Source organism: Leptonychotes weddellii, chromosome 9, assembly GCF_054177405.1.
Source record: "Leptonychotes weddellii isolate Sample4059 chromosome 9, ASM5417740v2, whole genome shotgun sequence".
Lineage (NCBI taxonomy): Eukaryota > Metazoa > Chordata > Mammalia > Carnivora > Phocidae > Leptonychotes > Leptonychotes weddellii.
The window spans coordinates 65,950,053-65,962,510 of NC_138377.1; the positions used below are offsets into that span (position 1 = coordinate 65,950,053).

Here is a 12,458-nt window from a genome sequence, read left to right on the forward strand (position 1 = left end):
ATTCTTACCCTTTTAACCACAGCAAAGAACACAGAATCAGTTTATTAAGGCATTAGCTTTTTCTCTCCTAGCCTGTAATTTACTACCTGGTGAAATGGTGCTCTCTGCCCTATGAGGATAGTACATGGGAGCTGAAAGAGGATGTTGATGAGGGCAAGATTCGAGAATTTAAACGGATCCAGTCAAGGCACCCAGAACTCAAAAGGGTGGTAAGTACATTTGCATTTAGAATGTAAAGCCCATGTAGGCAATAATACAATTTTTTATTTAAAGAAGTTTATGTTGTTGTTTTAGATTTTTATTATGGAAATTTTCAAACATATACAAAAGTAATAGTATAATGTACCAATTCCCAGATTATTTTAAAGCAAATCCCAGATTCCTTTTTTTCATCTGTAAATATTTCAGTGTTTATGTCTAAAGGTAAATAATACCACTTTTATACCTGAGAAAGTTTAACCATTTCTAAATATCAACAAATCACCAGTTACTATATATATTTCCCCGATTGCCTTCTAAGTTTTGTTAAATTGTTTGGATTGGATTTTGAATAAAGGTCTATATATTGCTGTCAGTTAATGTGTCTCAAATATCTCTTAATTTTAGTTTCCCCCTCCTTGACAATTTTTCTTGAAGAAATCAGGTGGTTTGTTCTCTGGGGTTTTCTATAGTCTGAAGTTTACCAGTTGCATCCCCCTTGGAAACTTCTCACGTGTTCTTTGTTCCTTTTATTTTTTCATAAATGGTTAGATAGAGAACAGTGCTGTCCACTGGATCTTTTTAGCACTGTGCTTAATATAGTAGCCGCTAGCTACATTTCACATGCTCAGTAGTCACATGTGGCTAGTGGCTGATATGAAGCATTATTACCATAGACAGTTCCATTAGATACCACTCTTCTAAAGGTTTGATCAAATGGGGAAGGGAAACCACTAGATCTGCTTCATAGGTGATTCTATCAGGTTGTCTTTTTTGATATTATTAGTCATTTATGATCATTGCCTCAGCCTGTTCTTTAAGGATTTCAAAATGATGTTCTTCTAATTGTATCATGTTTTCATTTATTGGCCAGAATCTACTATAAAAAGAAATATGATTCATCTACTATTTGGTTACTCTGAGATACAGATGGTATAGGAAAGGAGAATAAATGCTTTGTTTTCTTTCTTTATTTCCTAGTTTTCAAAATAATGAAGTAGTTCTCTAGCATCCTCCAAAAGTGACCAGTGGGTTTTTCCTCTTTTTTTAAAAAGCTTTTAAAACTTTATTTTAGTTTTAACTTTATTATGAACTCATGAATTTGAATATATTTTAAATGTTTTTAATCCATGTTTTTGAATCGATTTTAGGTACTAGAACTATCTAGTAAGTTTTCCTAATTTTGTTAGTGTCTTCACCCCATTTATTCAAATTTTCTCTTTTGTAGACTCGTCCACAGGCAAGTGCCTGGAAGAAGTTGGAGCTGTCACATGAGTATAAAAACAGAAACCAGTTACGGGAATATCAGTTGGAAGGGGTCAACTGGCTGCTCTTTAACTGGTATAACAGGTACAGAAAAGAGTAGGCCCATGAAATGTAGGCTTGGTCTGGAATTATTTTTACTTGTTTTTTGTTGAAATAGTTCCTTTTTACGTACTTTTTTTTTTTTTTTTAAGATTTTATTTATTTATTTGAGAGTGAGAATGAGAGAGCATGAGAGGGGGAGGGTCAGAGGGAGAAGCAGACTCCCTGCCGAGCAAGGAGCCCGATGCGGGACTCGATCCCGGGACTCCAGGATCATGACCTGAGCCGAAGGCAGTCGCTTAACCAACTGAGCCACCCAGGCGCCCCCTTTTTACGTACTTTTTAAAAAGATCATATCTTTTGACATGCTTTTCTTTTTCCATGATGAATCTTCAGGCAAAACTGTATCCTGGCTGATGAGATGGGACTGGGCAAAACTATCCAGTCCATTGCCTTCTTGCAGGAGGTATATAATGTGGGCATCCATGGCCCCTTCCTGGTCATTGCCCCACTGTCCACAATTACTAATTGGGAGCGAGAATTCAATACATGGACAGAAATGAACACTATTGTATACCATGGCAGTCTGGCCAGCCGTCAGATGATTCAGCAATATGAAATGTACTGCAAGGATTCACGGGTGAGTTGTAGATCATGGGAATCTAATGGTTTAGAGAGAGTAGGCCAAGGTACTTGGTATTTTAGAGGCTTTTATGTGAATAAAAGACTTCTGTTGAGATTTTCTGAGGTGATTTATGGTATTTTGTCTAGATTGCACAGGGAATTTTTTTCTTTATGTTTTGCTCTTCTTATCCAGTGGAATTTTGATCCAGTGGAAGTTCTATTTGTGAATATATGCGTTTTAAATAGAATTTTATCAGCATTGATGTGTTTTCATCAAGAAAGTATTGAGGTGGTGAACTTAAGCCACTTCTTTTTTTTTTCAAGTCTAGTAAAATTTTCATCAAGAGTAGTTCGTTTGTTCTATACAAATTATTCATCCTTTCTTAGTCACATTTTGCTGCTTTTAATTTTGTTAAACTGATTCAATTCTCCTGCCTCTTTTTAGACAGTAACTGATATTACCTGTTTCACTTTCAGTTTTGTCTTGTATATTTCAACAGTGCCCAACATTTGTGGATATTAGTGTTAACTACCAAAAGATCTAGGTCTAAGAATCATGACTTAATGGTCAAAAGTGTCCAGCTTCATTCAGTGATGTCTGTCATTTACCCAAGAAACTGAGTATCTTGAAGAGACATTGTATATTACATTCTGTGATTTGGCACTATTTATCAGGAAAATACACAGCAGCACAGATTGGTGGTGGTGCTGTTTGTATTTCCTACTGAGCCTGCCTGAATATAGAAAAAAGAATGTGTAATGCAGAAGAGGTCCCCATTTAGGTACATATTAGGTCTTTTCTTAACTTTATTGCCTTCATGCTTAGGGGCGCCTCATCCCAGGCGCATACAAGTTTGATGCCCTGATCACCACTTTTGAGATGATTTTGTCAGACTGTCCTGAGCTTCGTGAGATTGAATGGCGTTGTGTCATCATTGATGAGGCCCATCGGCTAAAGAACCGTAATTGCAAGCTGCTTGATAGCCTCAAGCACATGGACCTGGTGAGTTCCTCACATTGACTTATGGGCAGAAACACCTGGAATTAAAATAACCCTAATTCCCCGTGGAATTAATATAACTAAGAAAAAAAAAATCAGGATCTTAGTATTGGGTGGTGGGTATGGCCTATGGGAATGGACACCTGAAAGTCATATAAAAGTCCTATAAATTTTAGAATTGGAAGGTAGTTGTGTGTTAGTGGTTCTTAACTAGGTGGAGAGGTGGGATACTGTATTAGTCACCTAGTGCTACATAAGAAATACCCTAAAACTTAGTGGCTTAAAACAACTATTATTTTTTTAGGATTCTCTAGTTCAGCAACTTGGGCTGGGCACAGCTAGGCCATCCCTTTGGTGGTCTTGCCTGTAGTCAGTAATGTGGCTGCAGCTGGCAATTGGTGGGCTCCTGGGTCATCTTCCACATGACCTGTCATCCCCCAGTAGGCCAGACTTTGCTTCTTGACATGGTAGAATCAGGGCAGTATGCAGAGAGGGCAAAGGCAGAAGTTGCAAGGCCTTTGAGGTATAGGCTCTGAAACTCACACAATATCACTTCTGCTACATTCTCTTTGTCAGAGCAAGCCACAAGGCAAGCCCAGATTCAAGGGGTGAACCTTGATAGGAGGAACTACAGAGAATTAATGGCCATATTTAATCCAGCACAGGTACATTCCCTAGAGGGGGACATATTAGGATATCTGTGGGGAGTTGAGTGTGCAAAGGCATATGTAATTGCAGAAAAAACTGTATTTTTGAGTATTTCTTTATTTGCTTGTAATCTTAATATTTAAATTCTTGTTAAATAATAAGGTTTTTTTGGTTCTTTTTTTTTTGTTTTTCTTTTAATGTTTTGTGTTTATCAGAAGAGGGAGCAAGTGAAAGAAAAGTTAAGATAGTAATCTGGTCCATTCCCATAATTTTATAGATAACGAAATTAAAGCTAAAGTTATGTATTTAAGAGAAAACCCCAGAAGTCCTTTGTGTTTTTGAGTTTTACCATTTTTTTGTTTTCTCCATTTCTAGGAACACAAAGTGCTACTCACAGGAACGCCATTGCAAAATACTGTGGAGGAACTGTTCAGCTTGCTTCATTTCTTGGAACCTTCACAGTTTCCTTCAGAATCAGAGTTCCTCAAGGATTTTGGGGATCTCAAGACAGAGGAACAGGTAGGAAGTCTATCTGGGCAAGAAAGGTAAAGTTTGTACTAGGCACACATCTATTACCATGGGCAGCAAGGACCTCTCTGAACTCCTTATAATCTGGTGCCTACATCATTTGTGGCATTGTACAAAATCCACATTTTTCAGATAATGGAAAGCTCTCATTGTATTTCTTCATGTTTCCATGTAATGTGAGAATGTTTGTCCTCATAGTTTTTATTTCTTTTTCTCTCCTGTATTGGACACAGGTTCAAAAGCTACAGGCCATTCTCAAGCCAATGATGCTAAGAAGACTCAAAGAGGATGTTGAAAAAAACCTGGCACCCAAACAGGAAACTATCATTGAAGTAGAGTTGACCAACATCCAGAAGAAATATTACCGGGCTATTTTGGAGAAGAATTTCTCCTTCCTGTCCAAGGGGGCAGGTCATACGAACATGCCTAATCTACTCAATACGATGATGGAGTTGCGGAAATGCTGCAACCACCCGTACCTCATCAATGGTGAGAAAGTTCCTGGACAATACCTGCATTTCTGTATCACCTGTGTTTACTTGCTAATAATATTCCTCAGGAACAGCGGATATGTAGACTGATCCAGCCTAGTTTTGGGAGGGAAGGGGATTCTTCTTTTAAAACAAAAAAATTTTTTTTTTAAGATTTATTTATTTTTGAGAGAGAGCTCACCTGTGCGGGGGCAGAGGGAGAGGGAGAGTAGCAGACTCCCTGCTGAGTGAAGAGTCTGATGTGCGGCTCAGTCTTACGACCCTGAGGTCATGACCGGAGCCAAAATCAAGAGTTGGACACTTAACTGACTGCGCCACCCAAGCACCCTTTATTATTTATTTATCTATCTATCTATTTATTTAAGACTTTATTCATTTGAGAGAGAGAGAGCGCGAGCATGAGGGGTGGGGTGGGGAGGGTAGGGGGAGAGGGAGAAGCAGACTCCCTGCTGAGCAGGGAACCTGATGCAGGGCTCGATCCTAGGATCCCGTGATCATGACCTGAGCCAAAGGCAGAGACTTACCCGACTGAGCCACCCAGGCACCCTCAGGCATCCCTCTTCTAAAACAATTCTTATGTGGAATGTCTTTCTCTAGTTCTTTCCCCTTGATCCTGTATAATCTTCAAAATTATATGGGATTTGCTGTGCAGAATTTCATGAACAAGAACTCAAGTCATTCTGTTCTCTGGATAAATGTCCTCATCGCTACTCCATTTTTTAGTTTCTGTTTTGGATGCCAGTAGGGTGGTATTAGTTGTTTGCATGTACTGTTCTAGTCCTCATTGTTACAGGTGTTTTGTCTGAATACAATCTTAAGTCTGACTTATTTGCAGTATTTTGTATAACACAGTTGAAGATGATTTAGGATTTTCTGGGTGCTAAAATTCTCTGTGAAAAGAATGTTTATCTCAAGTCAGATTACTTTTCTTTGCTTCCTTATCTTAGCTAAGTAAACTATAGCTTTAGTATGTTTCTCCGGATCTCACCATCAAGTTTGGTTTTTCTTTTGGCAGGTGCAGAAGAAAAAATCCTAACAGAATTTCGAGAAGCTTGCCATATTATACCTCATGACTTCCACTTGCAGGCCATGGTTCGTTCAGCTGGCAAATTGGTTCTTATTGACAAGTTACTTCCTAAACTTAAAGCTGGTGGTCATAAGGTTCTGATCTTCTCCCAGATGGTACGCTGCCTAGATATCCTAGAGGATTATCTAATCCAGAGGAGGTAAGAAAAGAGTCATCCCTTGCCTTGTGTTTACTGTAGCTTCATAAAATTGCAAAGAGTAGGAGGGTCTGTGTTTAATGAAAGTTGGCCAGGACTGGGATAAAAGAAGTATTTAAAATTCTCACTCTCAACTTTCTGATAAGGTTTTTGGTCAGCTAGAGATACGGAATTACTGGTATTGATCCTAATCTGCTTTTTTGGTTTCTTTTTCTGCTTCACCAATTAATTTTTTTTCTGTAACTGCCATACAGGTACCTATATGAGCGTATTGATGGGCGAGTCAGAGGTAACCTTCGGCAGGCAGCTATTGACCGCTTCAGCAAGCCTGACTCAGACCGCTTTGTCTTCTTGCTCTGTACCCGGGCTGGTGGACTTGGTATTAATCTCACAGCTGCTGATACCTGCATCATCTTTGATTCAGACTGGAATCCACAAAATGACCTGCAGGTAGAGGAAATCATTGTTTTGGGGGCTAACTACCTACCTAACCTAAGACGTTTTTCAACAGGATCAGGATCTCTTAGAAAGACACATCCTTCAAAGAGTATGGAATTGTTTACTTAGTTTAAGGGTGGCAGTCTCCATGTAAGGGTGGCAAACTCTGTAAAGGGCCAGAGAGTAAATGTTTTAGACTTTGGGGACCATACAGTCTCTGTTGTAACTACTCATCTCTGCTCTTGTAGTCCAAAAGCAGCTGTAGACAATATATAAATGAATGGGTGGGGTTGCATTTCAGTAAAACTTTATAGAAACAGGTGGTTTTGCAGACCATGGTTTGCTGACCCCTGGTGTACTTGGTGGGACAATAATTTCATCTTAAAATTGACTTTTGGTTTTGAGTTGATCTCATGGCTGCTTTATAGATGTGAATTGGTATTTTGAATTCCATCTCCCTCCCCCACCCCACCCCCATTTTATGTCCTCTTTGCCCTTTCTTTCCATTTCTTTTAAACCAGGCACAGGCACGGTGTCATCGAATTGGGCAGAGCAAAGCTGTGAAGGTGTACCGTCTCATCACTCGTAATTCTTATGAGAGAGAGATGTTTGATAAGGCTAGCCTCAAGTTGGGATTGGATAAAGCTGTGCTTCAGTCCATGAGTGGTCGGGATGGCAACATTACCGGAGTGAGTCCTCTTAGTCTATAGATATATTTATAGCAGGTCATAGTGTTAGAGGGAGACAAAGCTATTTTTTGCACAGGAATCTGACCACCTTGTTTGGATTTCTTAAAATAGTTCTTAAAACATAATGAATTAAGTTATTATGATATGGTTAGATAATATTCTCTTCTTAGTTTTTTCATTTTATTATTGGATTTTGCAGATCCAACAGTTCTCCAAGAAGGAGATTGAAGATCTTTTACGAAAAGGGGCATATGCAGCCATAATGGAAGAAGATGATGAGGGCTCCAAGTTTTGTGAAGAAGACATTGACCAGATCTTGTTAAGACGAACCACAACCATCACCATCGAGTCTGAAGGAAAGGGTTCGACCTTTGCCAAGGTATGTTCTGTCTGTGCCAAATGCTAACGAAACAGAGGTAGAGACTGGAATCTTCTAGAATTTAAATATATTTTTTAAATACAGTTACTAGTTTCCCATTGCTCAAAAAAGTGTTGTAGTCAACTTTACTTTGTTCTCACTAGGCAAGCTTTGTTGCTTCTGAAAATAGGACTGATATTTCTCTGGATGACCCCAACTTTTGGCAGAAGTGGGCCAAAAAGGCTGACCTGGACATGGATCTGCTTAATAGCAAGGTAAGCTTCCTTTTCTTTTAAGGAGGAAGTATTACAGAAGACACATTACTTTCAGGTGCCTTTGTAGCTGCTCTGATTCTTTGATGCTGACCTTGGTTTGTGATGGTATATTGTATATAAGAGCCATTGTAAAAACTTTCTGCATGGGCAGCCCCAGAAAACTACTTAGATACCTACTGCTTAACTTTACTTCTGAGTCCCTATAGGTTATTTTGCATGTCCTAAAAAAAATCTCTCTTTATCTACAAATGTTATATCCAAGGCTATTTCAATCCATAATTGTCTTAATTCCTTTCTGATGGCCTTGTCATGAAGAGAGTTACTCTTCTGCTTCTGTTCTCTGTTAGAATAACTTGGTGATTGACACACCTAGAGTACGAAAACAGACCCGCCACTTCAGCACTCTGAAAGATGATGACCTAGTGGAATTCTCTGATTTGGAAAGTGAAGATGATGAGCGGCCACGCTCTCGCCGACATGACCGACATCATACCTATGGGCGCACTGACTGCTTTCGGGTGGAAAAGCACCTCTTGGTATACGGGTAAGAACCCACCTTGCCATTAGAGGTAGTGTATTTCCATCCTGATGGACACTCTGTTTGCCCTTCAAATTGGAGGCTGTGACCAAAGAGGGGATAATGGGAAAAAACTTTATTCTCTTACCATGTTTTCTCCAGATGTTATTGTCTCCTACCTTTTGGGAGTCCCCAGGAAAATATTAACACAATTTTCTGTTTTTCTAGTTGGGGACGGTGGCGAGATATCTTGTCTCATGGACGCTTCAAGCGACGTATGACTGAACGAGATGTGGAGACAATTTGCCGGGCCATCCTTGTATACTGTCTTCTGCACTATCGTGGGGATGAAAATATCAAAGGCTTCATTTGGGACTTGATTAGCCCTGCTGAAAATGGCAAGACAAAAGAATTGCAGAATCATTCAGGTAATTATCAGCTCTTTACTTTTCATATTTCTGTAGGTTATCTAATCTTTTTCAGGTCCAAGGGTTTTTCTCAATCCAAGTCTTCAATGTCTCCCCTTTCCCAGGTCTGTCTATCCCTGTGCCCCGTGGACGAAAGGGGAAAAAAGTAAAGTCACAAAGCACTTTTGATATCCATAAGGCAGATTGGATCCGGAAATATAATCCTGATACTCTGTTCCAAGATGAGAGTTATAAGAAGCATTTAAAACATCAGTGTAACAAGTAAGGATGGAAATTAGCAACGACTAAAGCATTTTCCACCTCAAAGTTTCTGCATTATTACTGAGCCAGCTCTTCTTCCCTCCCTTTTAGGGTGCTATTGCGGGTACGAATGCTATATTATCTGAGGCAGGAGGTTATTGGAGACCAGGCAGAGAAGGTGTTAGGGGGTGCCATTGCCAGGTACAGTTATGCTATATTTTTCTTTATGTATTTCTCTCTATACCCTGCCTTATTCCAGATAAGATTGGTTTACTTATTTCATTCTGTACTATCTTTGGGATAACTGATAATTAAGATCTGTATATCAGGTTTTTGATCCTATGCTTGATACCAGTGGAAGGAAATAGGCAGATCCATGAGCATTTAAATTAATGGATAAAAGAAGATACATATAATAATCTTCCCAAGGATTGTCATTTTAATTCCCTTCATTGCTGTGCTGTTTCTGCTCTTACACCTTTAGTGAGATTGACATATGGTTCCCAGTAGTGGATCAGCTGGAGGTTCCAACAACATGGTGGGACAGTGAGGCTGACAAGTCCCTGCTCATTGGAGTCTTTAAGCATGGTGGGTACCTTTCCTTAGTTTATTCCTTTCCTATTGTTGACTTACTTCCACAGATGGAACATGTAGCAGAATGCTCATGGCCAATAACTGAGTTCTCTGATTGAACTTCAATAAAATTATGTTTGAATAGGAAACTAGTTCTTAAATATCCAGAGCAAAGCAATTAGTTCCTATAAATAGATGTTCAAAAAGGCCAGATGGATAGTTAAATCCTAAGGTGGGGAGTCTCCCATCTGTTCTCTAATCCATGTTATCAGTCTGTATGTTTTGCATCTCAGTTAAGGTTCCACGAATCCGGGGAGGTAATGTATGCCCACTCCTATTAATAATAACCATGCTTAATTTGTGTGAAAATGTTCTACTTACGTAGCATCCCATATGTCTAAATATTCAACAGTCATTCTGATGGAAGTGTGACCTACAGTGAAATAAAAATAAAGTACAAAAAGTGAGAGTACTCCCTTTTCAGTCTAGCCTAATAACAAATTCTAGGTATTAAAAGCAGTGAGTGCTAACTAACTTCCAGCCCAGTGACATAATGAACTAGAATATCATTTCTTTTTTAAAATACTTTTCTGTTTATTTCTATAAAATATAAATAATGGCACTTAAACCACATGTTTTTAAGAACTTTGATGGATAAGAAAAACTGTGAACATTTTCTAGTCTTAAATTTACTTTTGGGACAAGGAGGTTTAGAAGAGTCCGAACACCCTGAATTATGTTCATTCACTCATTCATTCATTCTCTGTTCATCAGATACTCAGTGCCTCTTTGTTTGCAGGTGTTTCTTTCTTTCTTCTTTTTTTTTTTAAGACTTATTTATTTGAGAGAATGTGAGTGAGAGAGAGGACACATAAGCCAGTGAGGGAGGGGGAGAGGCAGAGAGAGAAGCAGACTCCCCGCTGAGCAAGGAGTCCAATGTGGGGCTCGATCCCAGGACCCTGGGATCATGACCTGACCCGAAGGCTGATGCTTAACCGACTGAGCCACCCAGGCACCCCTTGCAGGTGTTTCTTATCCTTCATTTGAAAATGTGTGACCTAGGGGTGCCTGGGTGGCTCAGTCGTTAAGCGTCTGCCTTTGGCTCAGGTCATGATCCCAGGGTCCTGGGATCGAGCCCCGCTTCTGGCTCCCTGCTCCACGGGAAGCCTGCTTCTCCCTCTCCCACTCCCCCTGCTTGTGTTCCTTCTCTCACTGTGTCTCTGTCTGTCAAATAAATAAATAAAATCTTAAAAAAAAAAAGGGAGGGGGGCGCCTGGGTGGCTCAGTCATTAAGTGTCTGCCTTGGGCTCGGGTCATGGTCCCGGGGTCTTGGGATCGAGCCCCGCATCAGGCTCCTTGCTCCGCGGGAGGCCTGCTTCTCCCTCTCCCACTCCCTCTGCTTGTGTTCCCTCTCTCGCTGTCTCTCTCTCTGTTAAGTAAATAAATAAAAATCTTAAAAAAAAAAAAAAAATGTTCAAAGAAGAAAAAAAAAATGTATGACCTAGGGGCACCTGGGTGGCTCAGTTGGTTAAACGTCTGCCTTGGGCTCAGGTCGTGATCCTGAGGTCCTGGGATCGAGTTCCGCATCAGGTTCCCTGCTCAGCTGGGAGCCTGCTTCTCCCTCTGCCTGTCATTCTCTGTCTCTAATGAAGAAATAAATAAAATATTCAAAAAAAAAAAAATTTGTGACCCAGCCCTAATTATTTTACTTTTTTCCCCATCTGTGTCGTGAGAATGGTAATAGAAAAATTACCAGTTAAATGGCTATGTAGATCTGTCACCATTCTATAAATATTCTGATCAAATTCCTATCTTTCAGGGCGCCTGGGTGGCTCAGGTGGTTAAGCATCTGCCTTCGGCTCAGGTCTCATGAGCTCCAGGTCCTGAGATCGATACCTACACCGGGCTCCCTGCTCAGCAGGGAGTCTGCTTCTCCCTCTTCCTCTGCCTCTCCCCACTGCCCCTGCTCTCTGTCTTGCTCTCTCTCTGTCTCCAATGAATTAAAAAAAAAAAAAATCTTATCTTTCATAACTAGTGACTAAAAACTCTTTGTAATTGCTATAGAACTATTCAACACAGTAATATAACCCAACAGCTGTCCAAGTTAATATTTTGCATTTTGAGTAAGTAGCTCATATATTTCAATTATTCCAGCACACTTTAGGCAAAGTTAATCTTTTCTTTGGTTTATGGTCCTTTTTCTTCTAGGCTATGAGAAATATAATACTATGAGGGCAGACCCAGCCTTATGCTTCCTGGAAAAGGCTGGGCGACCAGATGACAAAGCCATTGCAGCAGAACATCGAGTGTTGGATAATTTCTCTGACATAGTAGAAGGGTAAGCATTGGTGTTTAGTTCTCTTGAAGTTCTGAGTCTACCCCTTGAAAGGCTCTTAGTTGCTTCTGCAATGTGGTAACATAATTCTGGCCTTGACTGAACCCATTGGTATTCTTAATGGTGGTTATACTCATTAATGATAAATTCTTAACAAAGTGTGGGACCAGCAGAAAGGACTCTATAAACTAGGCTAAAACCACACATTTGCCATAAGATGCAACCAAGGGTGAAAATGAATGTTACTCCCAAATGGCTTATTTGAGGTGCTCGCTTTGGCAGCACATATACCAAATGGCTTATTTGATGTTCAGTTCAGTTTTTTGGGGTTTTTTTTGTTTGTTTTTTTGCAGTGCTTTTCTGTGCATCCACAGTAGCTGAAAGGACAACTGAACTGGTTGTCTTTTTTTTTTTTTTTAATGTTTTATTTATTTATTCATGAGAGTCAGAGAGAGAGGCAGAGGCAGAGGGAGAAGCAGGCTCCCCGCCTAGCAGGGAGCCCGATGCGGGACTCGATCCCAGGACCCAGGATCATGACCTGAGCCGAAGGCAGGCGCTTAACCATCTGAGCCATCCAGGTGCCCCTGA

At 40.1% G+C, this 12,458-nt stretch overlaps 1 protein-coding gene across 6 annotated transcripts in view; it reads left to right on the top strand.

The window, feature by feature from the left end:
• CHD8 (chromodomain helicase DNA binding protein 8) overlaps positions 1 to 12,458 on the top strand; it is a 61,565-nt gene that overhangs the window by 39,306 nt on the left and 9,801 nt on the right. For 5 of the 6 annotated variants that reach the window (XM_081830791.1, XM_081830794.1, XM_081830795.1 and 2 more), the window contains exons 11-27: positions 72 to 209; positions 1,427 to 1,548; positions 1,900 to 2,143; positions 2,954 to 3,130; positions 4,151 to 4,294; positions 4,537 to 4,792; positions 5,810 to 6,020; positions 6,272 to 6,467; positions 6,977 to 7,144; positions 7,344 to 7,523; positions 7,667 to 7,777; positions 8,125 to 8,321; positions 8,523 to 8,722; positions 8,803 to 8,983; positions 9,074 to 9,163; positions 9,447 to 9,550; positions 11,744 to 11,873. In XM_081830791.1, the coding sequence (XP_081686917.1) occupies positions 72 to 209; positions 1,427 to 1,548; positions 1,900 to 2,143; positions 2,954 to 3,130; positions 4,151 to 4,294; positions 4,537 to 4,792; positions 5,810 to 6,020; positions 6,272 to 6,467; positions 6,977 to 7,144; positions 7,344 to 7,523; positions 7,667 to 7,777; positions 8,125 to 8,321; positions 8,523 to 8,722; positions 8,803 to 8,983; positions 9,074 to 9,163; positions 9,447 to 9,550; positions 11,744 to 11,873 (2,849 nt within the window). The remainder of the gene's footprint in view (positions 1 to 71; positions 210 to 1,426; positions 1,549 to 1,899; positions 2,144 to 2,953; positions 3,131 to 4,150; positions 4,295 to 4,536; positions 4,793 to 5,809; positions 6,021 to 6,271; positions 6,468 to 6,976; positions 7,145 to 7,343; positions 7,524 to 7,666; positions 7,778 to 8,124; positions 8,322 to 8,522; positions 8,723 to 8,802; positions 8,984 to 9,073; positions 9,164 to 9,446; positions 9,551 to 11,743; positions 11,874 to 12,458) is intronic. The other variant, XM_081830793.1, reaches the window with a different exon arrangement.